We start from the raw sequence: 22,703 nt of genomic DNA on the forward strand, positions 1-22,703 counted from the left end.
CTTTTTTGAGATGTTATGATTTAAAAGTGTGTAGTAAAGTCTTTTTTAACAATCCCCGAAGTTTCATTGAAAAATTCAACTATTTTCCTAATATTTGAGATAAATTATTCGATACAAACGATAAATGACATGCGATGGTCAATACGAATCTGCATCCCAATGATGCAATACGGAACACAATACCAATATTTCGAACACTACCCATGCCAACATGGTGGCAACCGGTATTAAAACCAGCCCAAAGAATACATATGTGCCCCCGAAAGAGCTAGCAAGCAAAAGGCGAATTCCAAAGGCCGAGTTGCCGGAAATACCACTCACTACATGCACGAGGCAAACTCCCTCATATCAGGAGATAAACATAGGAGACTTAAACTTCGCACTGTCGCAGACACCTGTTGTACCACCAACACCAAGAAAGGGGCATTTGAGAGCATGCAATGCCAACAAACTCACTGAGTACGACTAAAAGGTAAAAGTGCTGACCGGTGACAAAATACAAGCAAAAGCCCTTCATTTGGACAGGCTAGGCTGTTTGATTGATGCCTTGGCACCCTGAGCATCCATGAAGGGCGTAATGGATGGTTCCGATCATGGAGTGATGAGCATAATGCATAGAAAAGGGGCCCCTAGACTACTATTTTGGGTGGTCCAGCCGACTAAAAGTCGGGTAACCTGTAAATAATGCATGAAGGGAAATTTCCAAAAGAGGAGGAAATGTTTCAACTGGACACAAAAACAGACTTAAAGAACCTTGGGAAACACCAGTTGGGAACCCAACTGAACACCCATCTAGAAGAATATGAGATCAAAGGAAATTTTTCTTCTCATTTCCTAAATGATAAAAGAAAAAACTTTATCAAGTTCATTCCCATGACCCATGCATGCAGAGAGGAATTTGGTATTTTTCAATCCAACTACTACCCAACATTGCCAACTTCAAATTACATATAATGTGGATATCTCCACCAAATTTCATATAACCATCAAAACACCCAAATACTCAATACATGTATCAATAAGAGATTGATATCTATAGTTTCTTACATATAATTCACATCATAAGTCACTAGAAACAATAAAATACACAAGTCTCATGTCTCTCCAAGTGCTTTCTTGATGTCTTTCTGTGTTTTCAGTACCAAGAAGAATATATCAAAACAAACAAAAGACGACAAGAGCTCATCAAAAAACAAAACAACATATAGCATGTATAAATATACTCTCTCTCTCTCTCTCTCTCTCTCTCTCTCTCTCTCTCTCTCTCTCTCTCTCTCCGACCTCATGGGAACTTCCCATGAGGTCAAGCTGTGTGGGCCCCACCATGATGTGTGTCAAACATCAACACCATGTATTTGATGGATCCCCTTTAGGTTATGGGATATCCCAAAAATCAGCAGTATACAGAACTCAGGTGGGCCATATCATCTAAAACTATGTGAAGATATGCATAAAACATATAAAAGCACTTAGTGGGGCCCACCTAAGTTTTGGATGCGGCTGAAACTTGGTCTGAACCCTCATCTAAGAGGGACACAATGGATGGGCTGGATTTGTGAACCACATCTCGATGAGCCCAATAAATGATTATGAAGGTTTTAATGAGAGGGTAACCCCTCTCAATTGTTGTATGTGGTGTGGCCCACCCAAGTCAACCTCATGGGAAATTCCCATGAGGTCGACCTCATAGTACCATTTCACACACACACACACACTTTATTCATGGGATGCCGCATCACATGGACTGTTCAGATTAGACGGCCATGACACGTGCAAAGGTGCGCACGTGAGCATGCCTCTCTCTCTCTCTCTCTCTCTCTCTCTCTCTCTCTCTCTCTCTGTATGTGTATATATATATATATATATATATATATATGAAATGCTCTACTGCTCTCACAGCACTGTAAGTTATAGTACCTCCTAGGTGCATTAGGACACTTAGTCCAATCCACTGATCTAGACTGTTCATTATGTTTAGCACACACTCCATGGTTATCATGCAAACATCCCACCAATCTGAAAAATATTAACCATTCAATAATGGTCGTTAATATGGACTGTCAGGATCGTTTACACAAAAATAGGTCCAATCCTCAATTTGATCCATCTGTTTGTTAGGGCACATCATGGATTCCTTGTGATTCTAAAGAATCACTTTTCTTAGGCAATCATAACCATCACATCCATAGCTTAAAAAATGGATGACTGTAGAAAAACAAGGTCAAATCAAGGATGTATTTTTATTTTTTATTTTTTGATGTATTGGATCATCTGATCAGTGCGATCTTTGCATGGTGGCCTCCGAAATGTGCTCTGGACTTAATAGACAGTTCAGATCATTCGATTAGACTGTCCAAGTGAACCAATGAAACTAGGAGCACCATAACTTACAGTGCTTTAAGAGAATTGGAGGATTTCTTATACATCCAAGTATAACTAAATTAGAGCAAGAAGAACAAGAGCAGGTGTAAAAAAAAAAGTCCAATAGGGCATACCTCGATGGACAGTGGGGGGGTGGTTGTGCCGAAACGAGCAAGGACCTTGCCTTTCTTATCAACTAGAAACTTGGTGAAGTTCCACCTGACTCTGGATCCCAAGAATGAGGGGGTGCTGTCTTTGAGAAATTTGTAGACTGGTGCTGTCTTGGGACCGTTCACACAAACCTAGAAAACAGATGCAGGCATTGATTTTTCATATCGAGGTAATACGCATATTGAACTACACAACTGAAAATAAAAAAGACGATGATAATGATGATGAAATGAAGATAAAAAGGAGGAATGTTCACATTGAAGTACTGTATGTGAATGCATGAGATATACTTTCAAGGATGATATATTCTTTGTGAACATTCCTTACCCAATGCAGGCAACTGCGCTTACTCCATATAGTAGTGATGCGTTCCCTCCTCTTGTCATGGTGGCTCCTTTGAGTCCGAGTGAAGTTGTTCTTGAGTCAGTGGACAAGCTACTAAAGGTATATACTCAGAGGAAACACAAGGACCAACCCTCAAGGATGCTCGATCACCGCCTATCCTCGGACTTGATTCCTGTGTCAGCTTTTTAGGACTAGCCAATTGCCCTTTGAAAAGTAAAACGTCCATGTACCTCTCATCCTATTAGCAATTTTGTGTCCTGTCAATCTATTTATCCATCTCGTAAAGTATTCATTTCCTCTATATGATCTATTTCTATCCCTTAGTCGCAAATGCCTTGGCTGATCCTAGTTAGAAAGCTATTATGATGGAGGAAACGGTTGCTCTTGAGAAATAGGGAACATGGGCTGGTCGAGTGCCCTGAAGGTCAACATGTAGTCGGTTGTGAATGGATGTTTACCATCAGACAGCTTAGACGGCTTTTTCATGACACACAAGGCATCTATGTGCTTTCTATATGTGGCTGTTCATCATGACTAGCCTCTTCATCAACTAGATGTGAAGAACGCATTCATGACAATCTTCATAAGAGGTTTATGTCTCTTCCCCCTGGTTCCTGTCCATTAGCACAATTTCCCAATGTGTGGTTTGAGGAATTCCGGAATGTTCTTTCTACGATTGGGTTCTGTGTAAGTGCAAATCCTTCACGTCTTGGCAGCTTGTGGATGATATTGTTATCACTAGTGATCGTGAAAGTGGCATTACAGAGATGAAACACTTTCTTGCCAGGTCTTTTGAAATTTAAAGACCAGGTCTTGCTCAAATACTTCTGGGGATTGAGGTTGCCTGATCTAAGAGAGGTATTTTCATACCCAACGAAAATGTCATGGATCTTCTCATGAAAGAGCGATGTTGTATGCTCATACTGCAAATACACCAACTGAGGTGAATCATCATCTCCATCATAAGGAGTCCAGGGTTTTTAACGATCCGGTAATACAACAGCAACTTCTCGGGAAGACGATCTAGTTGACCATTCCACGACCGGATATTGTATGTGTAGTGTGGTCAATCAATTCATGCAATCTCCATCTCATCATTTCAATGATGTGTACAAAATTCTTTGCTACTTGAAACTGGCTCTAGGAAGAGGACTTTTGTATACCAATTAGTGCTCTTAGTACTGATATCATTATATGTATCACCGATATAATCGCTGATACTCGGATATGTATTGCTGACCAAGGAAAACGAAGAGAAACACGAGGAAATGGTGGAACTTCTCAATGAAACTTTGGGAGATGTTAAAATACATATATTTGCATATTTAGGAATCAAATAACCGCAAAAAAAGACGCATACATAATAAGTTTCTCTTTAATGGGGTCTAAAAGCATGTAACGCTGACTCAAGAAAACATTAGAGAAACATGGGGAAATTGGTGAAATTTTTCAATGATATTTCAAGAGATTCTAAAATACATATATTTGCATATTTAAGAATCAAATAATATCGAAGAAGATATATATTTGCATATTTAGGAATCAAATAATAAGTTACCCTTGAATGAGGCCTAAAAGCATGTATCATTGACTCAAGGAAACAATGGGGAAACATGGGGAAAATGGTGGATCCATTCATTCATGCATGCACATACATACATACATACAAACACACATGCATGATCCATCCATCCACGCACACACGCATGCACACATCCATCCATCCAAGCAACCAACCATTCATCCATACATACATACATACAAACACACATGCATGATCCATCCATCCACACACACACACATGCACACATCCATCCATCCAACCAACCAACCATTCATCCATACATACATACATATAAACACACATGCATGATCCATTCATCCACGCACACACACATGCACACATCCATCCATCCAACCAACCAACCATCCATACATACATACATCCATGATCCATACATACATATATCCATGATCCATCCATCCATCCATGCATGCATGCATACATATACACACATACAAATATGCATTTCATCATGCAACCATGCACCCATAAAAAAGAAATTTTGAAATGGATTTTTTACTAATAAACAGATTTTTGGTGATATTGATGCATTGACGATATTGTAATATCGCCGATACAAGTGATACTTGGAATTTACACAATCGACAATATTGGCGATATATTGGCGATACAAGTGACACCTGAAATTCACAGTAAAAAATATTGGCGATACATTGGGGATACTACTAGTGTTATCAATATCGCCGAGCTGGAGATGTGGATAATATCAGGGATATTATCGATAATGTCAGGGATACTCCAAACAATGATACCAATATATGACCATATGCACATTCAGGCATATTGTGATGCAAAATGGACAATCTTCTAGTGATAGACAATCCACATCTAGTTATTGCAATTTGTAGGAGGCAATCTTATTACATGGAAAAGCAAGTAATAATTTGCCGTTGCTCGTTCGTAGGCTGAAGTTGAATACCACTCCATGGCTCATGCCGCGTGTGAGATTATTTGGCTTCAGTTTCTCCTTCGAGACATGCACATTGTAGTCCCCACTCTTATTTCATTGTATTGTGACAATCAGGCTGCCATCCATCTTGCGTCTAATCCTCTTTTATGAGAGGTGAAACACAGAGAAGTTGATTGTCACTTTGTATGTGAGAAGATATCTCCTAGATTACTTTATGGTCCTCATGTTCAGTACAACAATCAGTTGGCGAATATTCTTACCAAGGCCATCCATCTTTCTCATCTTCACGTGATCATGGGCAACCTAAGCATGAGACACATCTTTGCTCCAACTTGAGGAAAGGTGTATGAGGAGTGATGTTGTGTGTGTGCATGCATTTCATATTGGGGTGTGTTTATGGCATGACTTAGCTAGGTGTGCATTATATTTGGTGCTCCCTTAGGACACCATACCTTTTAATGTTGCTTAGAGTTTTATCATAAAGTATTAGGGTGTGAGAGACTAGATTATTCTCGACTCAACCATCTTCTCCCCAAAACTCCCTTCTCATCTATTCAGTGCACCTTTCACACACTACACCAAAATTGGACCTGCAAGGCATAAATTAGGCAATGTGAACTATTCGGTCGGTAGGGTTCACTCAGGATGCAACTTCTCAAAAATCAGACCATTGGCTGAATACACACATTAGCAATATCCAAGTCGTACATGTGGTGGATCCCAATCCATAGATGCAATGCCTCAAACTGAATCATGTTCATTAGGTGTATCAATGAGTTGGATAAGTGAGAAGGGTGCCCCACTTGTAGCAAATGAAATCCCAGACCAAAAGGTACTGGTGAAATCAATTTCCTACAAGAAATTGTTTTTCATGTATGTTTACTCAACATGTTTTGAATATTTTTGGCGGGTGCTTGTCTAAATAAAAGATCATGGAAAAAGGAGATTGGCATCATTCCATGTATGACACCGGGAAGGGTGTGATGAGGAAGATCACCGTCTACCTCAAGTGTGTAAAACCTATTATCCACAAGAAAAAAAAAAATTTGAAATTCGGAATTCTATTAATCAATAATGCTTAGACTTCCTAATTACATCACTTATAAAGAAAAGCAAAACCCTCATTAGGAGTCCTAATTTGACTAAACTAAAATTTATCCGAAAAAGTAAATTTTACTAAAAATAAAAAGTCTTAATTTAATCATGTCGGATGATTCCCGGCATGATTAGAAGCAAATTCTAAGAATGCATATACTAAAACTCTAAAACGAATGAGACATGTCCAAATTAAAACTTACTAAAAATAGTAAGTTTTTCCTAAAACTGCAATTTTGAATTGGAAGGAAGCGTTTTCTTGCAAAATGGAGCGACGCAACCCACTTACGTGGGTCGGTTGACCTCGGATCGCCTATTACAGTCAAAATTCATGGGTTTTGCATCCCATAACAATACCCGGATCAAAAGTTATGGCCGATTTATAGTTCACACTTCAAATGGAAATTTCTCCCTATCAGGAATGAATTTCTTCGATCCAGACGCACCTATGGCCCAATTACGACATGCCCTACGTAGAAATGGGCCTAAATCTACCGGACTACGTCCGCTTACGTTCAGGCTTCTTTATGTCTAGTTGTGACAAGAATAGGTTTGCGGCTTGCTCTACAACAGTTCCCCCCACTTGAAAAGAACTCGTCCCCAAGTTATCCATCAAAATCGGCTCATGATACTCGTACAAATCTGTCGCATTGAATGTTCACAAGATCTCTAAGTCCTCAGGAAGAACAACGACATAGGCGTTATCATTAATTTTCCTATGTATTGAGACTTGGCCTATCTTATTATTTCCCAGCTTGTTATATGTCATAGGCGAAAATCACTCCTTGTGTAGGTGAACCAACATGTTATCACCCCTTCCAACACTTTCTGGCACCGATGTTTATTAGTCTCTTCTTGTACTCGGCGTTAGACGCCTATAAAAAAATTTTAACATCAGCATACATAGTCGTGATCCAATCCGCCACATTTTCCGCAACAACACTCATTCCTAGTAACTTAGGCAACGAGACCAAGTCGAGTGTATGCTTGGGAACTCAACCATACACAACCTCGAATGGAGAGTTGCTGATGGATCGATTCTGCATGTTGTTGAAGGCGAACTTCGCCTGAGCTAAAGCAAGATCCTAGTGCTTAGGCTCATCACCAAAGATATAACGTATGAGGTTCACGATTCACCACTTCTGTTTGTCCATCCGTCTAAGGGTCGTACGAACTGTTAAATTGCAATGTGGTGTCAAATCGCCATCACAAAGTCCTCCAAAGTGATTGAGGAACTTTGCGCGTTCTAGGGTAATAATCTCGTGGACACCATGTAGTCGCACGGCCTCTCTGTAGAACAGATTGGCTACATGGGTAGCATCGAGAGTCTTCTTGCACAGGATGAGGTGGGCTATCTTAGAGAACTTGTCAACCACCACAAACATTGAATCCATACCTCGCTGGGTCTGCATAAGACCAAGCATGAAATCAATGGACAAGTCCTCCAAGGGCCATCAGGTATAGGTAAAGGGGTGTAAGGCCTATGTTCTGTGATTGCCCCTTAGATGTTTGACATATATGGCACTTCTGCACTACTTTTCGACATCACTCTTCAACTATGGCCAAAAGTATCGTTCCTCCAAAAGGGTTATCGTCTTGTCTCGCCCTAGAGTGACTGTTGAGGCCACCACCATGCAACTCCTGAATGACGCGCTCTCACAGTGAACTCCGCGGAATGCATAACTAGTTTCCCTTGAAGAGAAAACCGTCCTAGATATGCAAGTCACTCGGCTGACCAGCCTGGCATCTCGCCCATGCATCCTTGAAGTCGTTGTCATCTGCATATAATTCTTTGAAGCACTCAAACCCCATGACCTTATTACTCATGGTAACCAATAAGGTTGCTTGTCTACTAAGTGCATCAACAACCTTATTCTGCTTCCCTGCTTTATGTTTCAACACGAATATGAATTCTGGCAAGAAAGAAATTTATTTGGCATGCAGACGATTGGCATTAGCTTGATTGTTAATATATTTGAGGGCCTGATGGTCCGTATAGAGAATAAACTCCCTTTGGATCAGATAGTGTCTCCAATGGCACAGGGCCTAGACGATTGCATATAACTCCAGCTCGTATGTCGACCACTTTTTACAATCCTCACTTAGCTACTCACTGTAGAATGCTACAGGTATGTCCTCTTGAGACAACACGCCTCCAATACCCACAGAAAAAGCATCGCACTCTACCTTGAATAGCCTGTCAAAGCTAGAGAGCACAAGGATTAGGGTGATAGACAATCGCTCCTTAATCTCTGCAAAGCTTTGGTCTGCTTCCTCGGTCCACTGAAACTGACATTTCTTCATACAATCAGTAATTAGGGCCACGATAGTACTAAAGTTCCTCACAAACCGACAATAGAAAGTCGTCAACCCATGAGAACTTCACACTTCATGAATATTTTTTAGAACCAACCACTCCCTTATGGCTTTTACTTTCTCTTCATCCACACAAATTCCCGTGGACATCACCACAAAGCCCAAAAATAAGAGGCCGTCACTCAGAAAACTGCACTTCTTCATATTGAGAGAAAGTTTGTTTTTTGTAAGCATCTGCCTAAGATGCTCCACATAATTTGCCTCACCCTGGCTTTAAATCATAATATCATTGAAATAGACTACTAAAAATCTCCTAATAAAGAATTTCAAAACCTGATTCATTAACCTCATAAACGTACTAGATGCATTCGAGAGTCCAAAGGTCATAACCAACCACTCACATAGACCCTCCTTAGTCTTAAACGTTGTTTTCCACTCGTCACCCGGCCAAATACGGATCTTATGGTAACTGTTCCTTAGATCGAGTTTAGAGAATATCTTTGCCCCTTCCAGCATGTCTAACATGCCGTCCAATCGTGGTATAGGAAACCGATACTTCATAGTTATTTGGTTTATGACTCAATTGTCAATACACATGTGCCAATTCCCGTCCTCCTTAGGCGTCAACAAGGCTGTCATACACATTGGCTCATGCTTTCTCTCACTAGACCCTTACAAATCACTTCCTCCACTTGCCCTTGCAAGATCTCGTACTCTTTCGGACTCATCCAATAATGAGGGCGATTAGGCAGACTTGTCCCTGAGACAAGGTCAATATGATGTTGTATATCCCGAATGGGGGGTAACCCAGCGGGAAGTTCATCAAGCATGATTGCCTTGAATTCCTGTAACATTGGTTTCAACTTCTCAAGAATACACGTGAGCTCTACTTCTACCCCATTTACTACCAGTGCATATATCTCTCCCGTCTCCTCGAATTCTTTCACGAAATCCCGTATGGTTAGGAGGGATCACCCCTCCACTTTAGAAGTCTCAGGTTGGTTCTCCATTCTCATAGGGGCAAGGATAATCTGTCGACTATCTTTGACAAAGTTAAATATATTATCCCGACCTCTATGTGTAGCATCAACATCATACTATCATGGTCAACCAAGTAACATATGACAAGCTTCCATGTCAACTACATCACACATTACTTCATCCTTATAGTATTTACCAACTCACTCCTAACCATTACTATTCTTGTTGTCCGTTGCACATGGCCAAAATATCTAAGTCTACTTTTCCTCATCTTAGCGCGACTCCTACGATTCCCTATAATGCGTTCATATCTAATTATATCCTTGTCTATCTTATGGCTATCCTATATGTTAAAGTAGGAAACTTTGTAATTTAGGTGGTCCTATGGACTAACGTATGTCTTTTCTCATAGGTTAGTAATACAAATTAGAGAAAGAGTGGTGGAAAAGAGCCCTAATTTCAATTACCCCCTAATTGTGGGGGTATGAGAGCTAGAGTTTGCAAAAACTTAGCCTCCCCTGCTTTCTTCTCTAGTAGCCGCCGCCATTCAAATCCGGCCACCGCCATATCATCTTCTCCCTTTGCCCTTGACAGGGAAGCAGCATGCATTCCCTCCTCCATCTTACCACGGTCCTTACTCCTTACCTCTTCCCTACAACCACCATTGTGCAAACCCATCTCTGCCCATCGGCGCTCCGGCAACATGCATTGTCTCTCCTCCATCTCTGCTCGTCGACACTCTGACAACACCGCGACCCAACGCCATCTGCCACTGCCATTGCAACTCCCAACCAATAGGGTTGCCAATGAGCCTGGCTTGGGGTGGGTCTTGGCCCTGATTTTGAACTGTTTTAGGCCAGGCCTATTCAAAATTCTAATTTTTCAAGCCCGAGCCCAGCCCATTGACACCCCGACCAACCACCGCCCTCTGCCACCGCAAACCTAGCCATCATTGTACCACCACTGCCATTTCGTCTTCGATCGTTGTCGGTCCTTCCAAACGCCTTCAAAAGAATCTTCAAAACCCACCTCGCAGGGACCCTCACGTCTGAAATTCAAACTCCGCTTCTGCTTTCTTCATCAAGTAGACAATGATCGGGAGGTTGAGAAACCTACTCGGGATCACGAACCGCATGGCGCTGCCATTCTCACCGCCGTTGCTCGTCTGCCATGACACAACCATCCTCACCGCGGCCTCTTCGCCTCCAACGCCTTTCCCAACATCATATCTGACCACCACCTTCATCTCTGAATCGACAAGATTTCGCGACAAGTCAACTCGATGGTAGCTACTAGTTGATTTCTCCAATATATCAATATTTCAGTCTAATAATGCACTGGAATATTTGTCCACCTCCTTCCATGTAACTTGGCTTCATTCAGGATTTTACATGACTTATAGTGCCTCCACCCCGCAACAGAATTGGGTAGTTGAAAGAAAAAATTGGCACCTACTAGAGGTGGATAAATCTTTGCTCACTCATATGCATGTTCCCAAACAATTTTGGGAGTATGCTATCCTCACTGTATGTCACCTCATTAGTCGTTTGTCCTCTATCATGTTGCAAGGGAAAACTTCTTTAGGCGTTACAATCCCATTGCTCGTCGTCTATATGGAAGTGTCGATGTCATGTTCTTTGAGGACTCTCCCTACTTCACCCCTGCTGATGGTAAAGGGGTGCTACCGTCCATGGATGTTTTGTCTGTAGTCCCTCATCCAGAGGTTGACCTTTTCGGACTTACTGACTTTACTGAACCATAGCCAAATTTAGTTGACGAAGAGGTTGGTCCTCCTAATTAAGGCAAGCTTCCATCTTCACCTTTAACCGTGGGTCCATCCTCCACTCCTGTTGATCTAGAACTATCGATTGCATTCCAAGAAGGTATTCAATCTTGCACCCAACATCCTATATCTCACTTTATTTCTTATCATCAATTAAGTATGTCTTTTCAAGCTTCTGTTATATCCCTGTCACATGCATCTAAACCCACAATTACCATGATGAGCTAGCACATCCTGGTTGGCGTAAGGCCATAGAGGATGAGATGACTACTATGTACCAAACTCATACGTGGGAGTTCACTAACGTACCAAACTCATACGAGGATGAGAAGAAACGCATACAGGCATAATAAAAAATGTAACTCCAATAACCACTGATTTATATGTGCCTCATCAATAATCCGAGCATCATGAAAGAAAAAACTATCTACAAAGAAGAAGTTGCAATCCAAATTGGATGTTCTAAATCAGCCCATCATCAACAACTTTTACCTTTTGAAAAATCGGAAATTCAACCTTGAATCTTGTGCATGCGAACGTCTTCACATCTTCGCTCGTTGAAGGCTCTTGGTGCAGGAACTGATTGCATGGAAATGCCAAGATCTCGAAATCTGAATTAGCATGAATAAATCTCAAGTTTTTCAATTCCATAAAACAATAAAAATAATAATAACTATAAAACTTCTGACTTGCTCTAATCATAAAGTCTTCGAGAAGAAAATTTGCAAAAGAACCATGCAGGCATACATCACATTAGATACCTAATGGATTTACTTTCGCAGACCAAGATCCATGTCAGTGGAACTTTCTTTCATTAGTTCCACCCCATCCATCAGGTACGCTGCTTCATGCGTTGGTTGTATGAGCTATCTGCCCATACAGTTTACGTTGGTGCCCCAATACCTGGAGCCTGGAGGCCACAAGATACAGAGCTTCCAAAGCGAAGGGACCCAGCTGAAAAACGTAAGCGAGCGCTAGCACACAACAGCTTTTCAGCCACTGCTGGCTTGAACCCAAAAATCACAATAATCCAAAACTCACGAGTACCACAACAAAGGAAACAGTTGGGATAAAAGACCCACCATTAGTTTTGTGTATGGCCCACCATGGTGTTTATATACCATCCAATCAATTCATCTGATATGCCTCATCAGGACGAATGAATTACCCAAAAATCACAGTATTCCAAAGTTCAGATGGGCCATAGCACATGAATTTAGAGATTTAGGTATAATTGGTTTGGGGTGACACACCTAACTATTGAATCAGCCTGATTTGCAGGATCAAGGATAAACAAGGGGTGTTGTAAGTGATGGACGGTGTGGATTTCATGTGCGTTAAGTCATTTCCCCCACGTTAGAGAAAGTAACCAAGGTTGGTACACACAGCGAGGTACGCAAGCGATTCCTAAAAACAGAACACTTCTAGGTATGTCATAAGCATAACCAGGAAGAGAAATTCAAAAAAGTAAATAATTTCTACAAAAATAAAAATAAAAATAAAAAATCCCTCCTCGACACTATTATCATGATTCCTTCCAACAAAGGGAGTTATAACGAAAACCCGTCATCGTTACATCATACATGAACCACCCAAAGCAAGAAATTAAAGGAAAAGACTGTTCATGGGTATTTCATAAATCCTTCTCATTCATCCAAAAAAAAAAAAATCAAAATAAAGAAGAAGAAAAAAAATCCCACCTTTGTCTTTGTATTTGTCGTGCAGCTCGGTCAATTGGGTGTAGTTCTTATTCGTATAACCACTGTTTCACATCAAAATCAAACACACCCAACAAAAAATATCAATTTCAAATCCAAATTCAAACAAAAAAAAAAAGGAAAGAAAAAAGGAGGGATTAGAAATACCATTTGGAAGCGACATTTACAACTAGAAGAACCTTCCCCTTGTAAATGCCGAGATCGACTTCCTTCCCGCTGCTATCCTGCGCCGATAATCGAGATTTCTGAGAACACTACGAACCCCGGAAAAGAAAGAGATTTGGTCGTTTTGGCATACCTTGACGGTGAATTCGTGGATGGACTGCGCGTTTCTGGTTTCTGGGGCAGAGATACTCCCCCCCATCTCTCAAGCTGGGATTTTATTCGATTGGGAGTTGGGAATCCAAACGCGCCATTTCTCCCTCGCCTTTCGTTCTCCTGTTAGAAAGAGAGAGAGAAATGCAATGGACGAGCAGAAAATGTCGATTTGTTTGGTCGTTGATGCTTTCAACCTGGGCTGGAGACGAAAGCTTTAATACTCCGAAGGAGTACGACGGTTCATACTCATGCACTTGGGAAGAAACCACAACTTAACTAAGCCGTTCGATCGTCGGGAATACTTTAGTGGCTGATCATGGACGTTTAATGCACATGTAAAATAAATATCAGTCTATGGGAAGATATCCCTCTTCAATGTGTGTAAAGGTTTATTTTCCAACAGAGTTGATTGCCTACTTAGTCAATTCCGTGGGGGCCACTGTGATGTATGTGCTTTATCCATGCTGGTCATCCATTTTATCAGCTCATTTTAGGGCATGAGCCCAAAATTAAAGCAGATTCCAAACTTAAGTGGACCACATTGTGTGAATTGAACACTACCATTGAAAACGTTTTGAGGACACAGAAATGTGTACAGATAGGGCACTACTCAACCGGGGCTTACCAAGAGACATCATCTGAGGGAATATGTGGGACCTACCTTTACTACATCTATTCATTTTGACATATCATTTTAAACATGATTGGGGACTTGCCTAGAGATAAGGGTGCACACAGGTCGGTACGGTCCAGTTATGGGGTGAAATTAGGACTGAACCATTCCTAACGATTTCAAGAAAATCAGAATTAGAACCGAACTGTTTGCACCCTTGAACCGAACTGGAACTGACCATAAAAACTTATTCAATTTCGGTTCGGTTCTATGGTTCTGGGCTTTTTATAATCTAGTCCAATTCCATGTTTTTTTAATAATTAAGCCTATGTCCATTCGTGTTGTGGTCTATTTGATGAATAATTTAGATATTGTGTAAGGTGTATAAAAAGACATTTACGGAAACAATCAAAGGGCACATTGTAAACAATAAATCATAAGTCAAATATACAACTAAAATATATTGTAAATTAATAAAATCGACAACTAAAATATATTGTAAACCCAGTCCGGTTCCATGTTCAGTTCCAAGTTTGGTTCTATAGTTCAATTCGATTCTACGAGACCCTAAATCAAGAACCGAACCATACTAATCGGTTCTTTGGTTTTCGGAACTGAAACCGGAACCGGTGCACTTCAGAACCGGGTTTGGTCAACTCCGGTCTGGTTTACCAGTTCTACCGGTTCCATGTGCACTCCTACCTAGAGACATCATGTGAGGGGATACGAAGGACCTACCTTAACTCCATCCAATCATTTTGACATATCATTTTATACATGGTCCCAAAAAGAAAGTAGATTGAAGGCTCAAGTAAACCAAAATAAGAATTAAATTCCTAGTGTTGAAAACTTCAAGATGCCTAACTTAATATTTATTTGCCATTCAATATAAAGGAAAACATAAATATTAGCTTGATTTAAAACTTTTGTGCCTACAAAGGAATTCAATCCCCACTATTTCCTATGGTGTGGTCCACTTGAGCCTAACTTAATGCTTATTTGCCATTCAGTATAAAGGAAAACATAAATATTAGTTTGATCCAGAACTTTGGTGTCTACAAAGGAATTCAATCCCCACCATTTCCTGTGGTGTGGTCCACCTGAGCCTTCAATATATATCCTTTTTAAGCATGAGTCCAAAAAGATTTGTCAAAATGAATGAACAAAGTAAATAAAACATATACATAGGGATAGGTTCCAAGGACCGACAAGATCATCCATCTCTAGCAAGGTCCTTGTGAGGTAGTAACCCAATTCATACCCACATGTTTTTTGTTCTTATGGTGTGGTCCACTTAAGCTTTGGATGTGATTTGATTTTAGGCGCATGCCCTAAAATGGCTGATAAAGCATATGAACATTGGATAAGGCATATCAAGGTGTGCTTCAAAGATTTTCCTCTGTATGGACTCACAAGGCAATCTGCATCCACTTTACAACTCCCTGTTTGTGGGGCTCACTACTATTCTTTTATCAAATCCAACCCCTCCATGATGCTTAACCTTTTTTTTTATAAATAGTTTAGATAACCTTAAAAAATCTGATACTTTTCAATCTAATCTAGACAACTCACTATTTTAACCATCCAATTGATATCCATAATCCAATGGTTACGATTTGTTGGTCAGATTGGTTTCTGGTACACGCTCCTTCCATGATGGGAACCACAATTTCGATGGTATACATAGGTGCTAGGACGAGTCCCATCAATCTCAAAATAGTTCAAAACTAACATAATATCCTAGCCCTTAAGATATCATGAGATTTGGGTTGTAACCTATCTATAGTAATTCTCAGTGTGGTTTAAATTAATTTATGTTCAGTTATTAACTAAAATCTTTTAGTGCATGTGTATGAACTATCACTCTCTAGCAGAGCACCAACTAACTTCTCTCTCTTTGGCTGACGAGCGCGACCTGGCCGCCGGACGCGGATTGCGTCCTACCCCCGCCCGTCTCTAGCCCCGAACGGATAGTTCTGTGGGCGGGTCGACCGTGATGTATCCGTTTATCCAAGCCGTTCATTCCTTTTCTCATACCATTTCAAGGCATTAAGAAAAAATGACACAGATCCAACGCTTAAATGGACCACACCACACTACAGATGGCTCATACATTTAATGCAAATGGCATTTAACACTTGGTGCATTTAATGCAACCAAGCTTATTATTTGATGTGGCCTACTTGAGCGTTGTATCAATCTCAATTTTTCGTTCATGCCTTAAAATGATCTTAGTAAAGGGATGGACGACTTGGATAAAAAAATACATCATGGTGGGCCCGTCCACAAAACTACCAGTTCAGGCTAAAGACATGTGAGGTAGGATGCAATCCACGTCCCTGCCAGACGCGGATTGCGTCCTACCCCCGCCCGTCTCAAGCCCCGAATGGATAGTTCTGTGGGTGGGTCTATCGTGACGTATTCATTTATCTAAGCTGTTCATCCCTTTTCTTATATCAATGTAAGGCATTAATACAAAAATGACACAAATCCAACGCTCAAATGGACCACACTAAAAATGGCTCATGCATTTAATGCAACTGGCATTTAATGCAAGCAAGCTTATTATTTGGTGTGATCTACTTGAGTTTTAGATCAGTCTCATTTTTCCATTCATGCCTTAAAATGATGTTAGTAAAGGGATGAACGACTTAGATAAACAAATACATCATGGTGGGCCCGCCCACAAAACTACCAATTCAGGCTAAAGACATAGGGGGTAGGACGCAATCCACGTCTCTAACAGACACGGATTGCATCCTACCCCGTCTCAAGCCCTGAACGGATAGTTCTGTGGGTGGGTCCATCATGATGTATCCGTTTATCCATGATGTATCCGTTTATCCAAGCTGTTCATCCCTTTTCTCATATCAATGTAAGGCATTAATACAAAAATGACATAAATCCAACGCTCAGATGGACCACACTACGGATGGCTCATGCATTTAATGCAACTGGCATTTAACGCCCAATGCATCTAATGCAGCCAAGCTTATCATTTGGTGTGGTCCACTTGAGCATTGGACCTGTGTCATTTTTTCGTTCATTTTTTCATTCATACCTTAAAATGATCTTAATAAAGGAATGAACTGCTTAGATAAACAGATACATCACAGTGGGCCCACCCACAAAACTACCCATCTGGGGCTAAAGATAGGCGGGGTAGGACGCAATCCACATCCCTGCTTGCCACCTTGGACCAGCGATGTAGGTGATACCCTGACAATAGGGCCCACCCGGATGTATTTATTGTATATCCATGCTGTACATCTGTTTTTTCGTATTATTTTAAGACATTATTCCAAAAATTAAGCAGATACAAATTTCAAGTGGACCACACAAGAAAAAATGGTCATTAAATAAGCACTGTTATAAACTTCCTAGTGTCCACCGTAATGTTTATTGGCCATCCAAAGTGTTGATAAGGCTACACATACTTGTATCAAATAAAAATATATATCGTCTTGATCTAAAACTTTTGTGGCCCATAAAAAGTTTTTATAGTCAATAACCACCGTTTCCTGTGGTGTGGTTCGCATGAATTTTTTATGTGATTCAGTTTTGGAAAAATGTACTAAAATAAGCTTTAAAAACAGATGAACGGCGTAGATATACAATTCATACACCGAGGTCTGTGAGGTCAGGGCCTCAACGGCATTGATGGTTCGTTGCTGCCAAGTCGCGCTCTGCAGGGTGACGCATCTCTGACGGTATACATGCTTTTTCAATTATGATAAGTAGGGTCTATGGATCGTTAATCCAGACCGTTGGCCTGTTTCTCAGAACCATGAATGAAATATGAAATTGAAATCAGATTCTAGGACAAAACTACTATATTCATCTGTGTTTTGTAGAAGGACGGTTAATGAAAGAGGAAGAAAGCAACGATCTGCATTCAACTGAGGAAAGTCGCTTTGATTGACGGATAGGATCCGCATGGTTCATCCTTGCATATGCGAATAGATCTGTGCCACGTGTCATGTAATTCCTCTTTTGTTTTTTTGTTTTTGGTTTTTTTTTCGCTAAGATCCTCGCCGTTCGCCGAGGAGATCGATAGAACACACGGATTTTAAGCTCGGGGGTCTGCGTTAATCTGGACCATCAGTTTATTGAGTCCGATGGATGGATATTTATCCACGGTTGAAATATCTCAACCACAAATATGAGGGCGAATGGAAGCGGATTGCCTGGGCACCCGCCGCAGGAATATCCCATGGCACGACCTGGCCCAAGATCTACTAGGCCCACCGTGATGTATGTGTTTCATCCACTCCATTCATTCGTTTTTCCAACTCATTTTATGGAATGAGGCTAAAAATGAGAAATATATAAAATTCAACCGGACCACACCATAGAAAATAGTGGGGATCGAATGCCTACAATTGAAAACTTTTTGAGTGCCACAGAAGCTTTTCATCAAGCATTTATTTATCTTTTCCCTTCATCCAGGTATTTTTGACCATATGAACGGGTTGGATGGTAAAATAAAACATCAAGGTGGGCCCTAGGAAGCTTTCAATGGTGACCGTTTAATCCCCACTGTTTTCTATGGTGTGATCCACTTGAGCTTTGGATCTGCATCGTTCACGGTCTAATTCCTAAAATAAATGGTAAAAACGAATGGACGGCGTGGATAAAACGTGAGCCACACAGAACGTGGGCCACGTCATGCCACAGGAGGATATCCTGTGGCAGGTGCCACGGGCAATCCGCATCCGATAGCGATTTGTTAGCGTGCGCCGCAGGATACTAACTCATGGAGGTATGCTCACCACAGATGCTGCCACGTATTCAAGCGGCCACGGATTAGGTGGGTAAGGCCCACTTTGATGATATTTTGTATATCCACTCCGTCCATCCGTTTTTACACATCGTTTTATGGTAGGTTCCCAAAATTCAAGTATATATAAATCTCAGGTGGACCACACCAAAAAAAAAAAGTGATGATTAAACACTCATCATTAAATTTTCCCAAGGCCCACCGCAAGAAGATCTGTCATTTTTATTTTCCATCCAAACCGTTGATAAGTTCAAACAGAATGGGATGAAGTGAACATACAAAGATTATCTTGATACAAAACTTCTGTAGCCTATAAAAGCTTTTAATGATGATTCACCACTTTTTCCAATGGTGTGGTCCAGCAGAGATTTAGATCTGCTTATGTTTTGGAATAACATCTTAAATGAGTTGTACAAACGGAATTGTGGTTTGGATATTAAAAAAAATATTCATCAAGGTGGGCCCCACATGGTAAGGGCAACACCATTCATGGAGTGGGCATACGAAAAATGGACAGAGAAATGATAATTAATGGACTGTGTTCCACATGCATTTGTCTCTCACCTGATAAGTAGGCAACCCTCATCCAGGTGCCGGACCGGCATGCAGTGGTCCAAGGTAAGGCTGTCCAAAAATAGAACCTATCACGTTCACCGAAAAATAAACTGACCAGCCACGGGAAAGGCGAATGAACTTTGTGGGTCCACCATGATGTATGTGTTATATCTATGCCGTCCATATGCAAGCTCATTTTCTGCCATGAACGCAAATCTTAAATGGACCACACCACATGAAATAATGAAGATAATGACGCCCACCGTTGAAACCTTCCTAAGCTTTTGTATTGTTTATTTGCTTCTAACCCATTTATAAGGCGACACTCACTTAAATTAAGGAAAAATATAAATATTAACTCAATTCAAAACTTTCGTGGCTCTAAAGAAGTTTTTAATGATGGGGCGGTATCTTATGGTGTGGCTCATTTGATCTTTGGATCTAATTTTTGGTTGAACTCATGCCTTAAAATGAGATGAAAAAATAGAGTGAATATAACACATACGTCACAGTTGGGCTCACAAAGCTTAAGGCAGCTTAATCACCACAGATTATAAAAGATTTGATTGATCTGCTGTATAGATGCACCACTTGTATATGTTGATTTAGACTGTTGGTTGTCCATTGATTCCCAGTATAGCCCACTTGATTGTGCCAAGTGATCATCTACATGTACACATTGTTTTCATGGCATTGATGCCATGAGGAAAGGGCCATGTTAGCAAGAAAGATGGTGTGGTGTCACAAGTTTTGGTTCCTTCGTGGTACTCAAAATCAGGTAGGCAACAGCTATTAAGTAATAGTAACAATCATTACACAAAAAACAAGTCATAAGAGCTAGAGTTGTACATCAGCTAAATTGAGCCAAGCTTGGCTCAACTTGAATCAGCTCAACCGAAAGGTTATCCTAGCTCGTACTCAACTTAGCTCAAGCTTGATTGGCCAGCTCGGCTCGGGCTCAGGCTAACTCGAGTTGAGTTCTAGACGAACTTACGCCAAGTTTGAGTCCAAGCTTACGAGCTGAGTTCAAGTTTAAGCTCGTAAGCTTTAGGGTTTTGTGTATGATATATATATAATATTAATTTTACAATATAAAATTATGATGATTATAAATATTTTTATTACAGTTTTATCGTAGTTGTATTTTATATTGTAATATTTATTTAAATAAATATTATAAAATGATAGGGATGACTTACTTTGGCTACGTTATCATATAAACCAACAAAACAAACGGGCACTTAATGAATTAAGTAAGGTTTGCAAGTATGGTCCCCACGATCTGTTGGTTATTGCATGTGTGTTATGTTTCAATGATCCAAACTGTTAAATAGAAAGTTTCACCTGTGGATGGTAGATACCCGAACAAAAAGCTTTCGAATTTGAATGTCTCAACCTTTCATTTAACTCTTTCTCTACCATTTTCATTATTGTCTCCAAGGTAACTGATACAATCTTCAATCTTGAATTGGTTTTGGCTCACATCCATCCATAGTGAGGCCCATCATATGACTGGTTTGGATCATCTCAGCATGACCCCAAAACCAACCGCTACGGTCTAGGCGTTGAAAAAGAAAAAAAAGCAGTACGCCGAGATGTACTGTAGCCAAACCATCGGATTGAAGGGGGTAATTCCGTCATTCAAGAGAGTTCCTGGCGAACCTTATCCACAAATATGATTCCCGTGCGCTTTATCAAAAGAGAGTTATCTTTTAACGGCCCCGCATTATTAACAAATAAAAAATAAAAATAGGAAAAAAGAGAGAGAAGAAAAGGACTCTGGAGTCATTATAGTAAAGGGGAAGGGTTATTTTAGTCATTTTGAGAAAAGCTACGACGCCCTAAATCCGTTCCCACGTTAACCAGGAACTAACCTCGGATCTTTTAAGCGTCGGACGCGGATTAGATACTCACAAGGTCAGTAGCCAGATCGCTACTGAAGTGACGTCACCAAGCTCTATGGACCCACCATGATGCATGTGATGTGTCTATACCGTCCATCCACTTGGAGAAATCGTTTCATGACATAAGAAAGGATTATCTTAAGATCTAAGTTCAGATGACCCACCATTAGAAACGTGGGGACGAAATCACCGTTCAAAACTTCTTATGGATCACAGAAGTTCTTTATTGTATTTTTGTTTCTTCATCTATATTATATCATCTCCTTTTAGAGATATATCATGGTGCCTTATAAATGTTTCAACGGTGAGATTATGGATCCAGTTGTTCTATGGTGGGTTCAGTTGAACTTTAAATCTATTTATTTTTTATTATATAAAAAAATCTCTAGATGTATAATACAACACATTTGTTGGGTGACATTATGCTGGTAAACTTCAGTCTGATCTGAATACTGACCTGGTCAGTATTAATTCCGTCCTGATCTACCACCTGTGATGCGTACATGCCGTTTGACGCCACTGACGAAGATTTGGGAAGAGCTGGGCCCACTCATCCCTAAATGAGCCATAAGGGATGTTACGGATGGATATAGAGACGGATAGGTGGGACCTACAGACTTGAGAACATGAATAATTGACCTGGCCAATTGTCTATTGTATCTAGACCTAAATTAAAGCTTCCTTTTGCTAATACATGGAGTGGAATTGGAAGGATAATCCCACCCACCTAATCTTCTGAAATTATTGCAATAACACCTTAAGGCGTTATATCTAAGGTGGATTGATAGGGTTTGAACTTATTAGGTGGCATGGGCAAAAATAAGAGATCAAACTTAGTGCCCTAATAATAGTTTTCACGATAAGTATTCATCGTTGTTTATGGGGTCATTGAGTTAAAATTTAATTTTTGGGCCAATGATAAAAAATTAAAAATGGGTGGCGTTGATATAGCCACACTCTGGTGGGCTAACGATTGCAACATGAGTGAAATGGGCGGACAATTGCATTTCTCTAACCTAATTCCAAGCTTTTCCATTCTCCAAACATGGAGTGGAATTGGGACCAGATGAATCCCACCCACCAATCCCTTAATTCCACTGCCCAAACGCCTAAGGGCCTTTGGAGGGTGGAATTGGAAGGGTTGAATGGTATTAGGGTGATGGCATGATTTCGGTAATAATGGTTTGTGGTGGATTGTCGAATCCATGTATTGTATTCCTGGATTGTCGATCGTTTGCGCTGATCCTGGTTTTAAACTTTCTATCCTT

General features: G+C 40.5%; 1 protein-coding gene across 1 annotated transcript; it reads right to left on the reverse strand.

Moving 5' to 3' along the window:
* Window positions 1-986: 986 nt before the first annotated feature.
* Window positions 987-13,773, reverse strand: LOC131226117 (probable glutathione peroxidase 4). The gene is made up of 6 exons (XM_058221815.1): window positions 13,564-13,773; window positions 13,413-13,489; window positions 13,248-13,309; window positions 12,040-12,158; window positions 2,496-2,663; window positions 987-1,127 (listed from the first exon to the last, which is right to left on the reverse strand). Exons 1-6 carry the CDS (start codon window positions 13,627-13,629, stop codon window positions 1,095-1,097), a joined length of 525 nt encoding a protein of 174 aa, XP_058077798.1. The 5' UTR covers window positions 13,630-13,773; the 3' UTR covers window positions 987-1,094.
* Window positions 13,774-22,703: the final 8,930 nt, after the last annotated feature.

This window comes from Magnolia sinica, chromosome 14 (assembly GCF_029962835.1).
Source record: "Magnolia sinica isolate HGM2019 chromosome 14, MsV1, whole genome shotgun sequence".
In the NCBI taxonomy this organism is placed as follows: domain Eukaryota; kingdom Viridiplantae; phylum Streptophyta; class Magnoliopsida; order Magnoliales; family Magnoliaceae; genus Magnolia; species Magnolia sinica.

Excerpts from the sequence above, each read along its gene's own strand:
- LOC131226117 (XM_058221815.1), bottom strand. The coding sequence starts at position 13,629 with ATGGGGGGGAGTATCTCTGCCCCAGAAACCAGAAACGCGCAGTCCATC. Across the intron at positions 13,490-13,563 it reads TCCACGAATTCACCGTCAAG|GATAGCAGCGGGAAGGAAGT; the intron begins GTATGCCAAAAC and ends TTATCGGCGCAG. Across the intron at positions 12,159-13,247 it reads CGACAAATACAAAGACAAAG|ATTTCGAGATCTTGGCATTT; the intron begins GTGGGATTTTTT and ends ATGCTAATTCAG.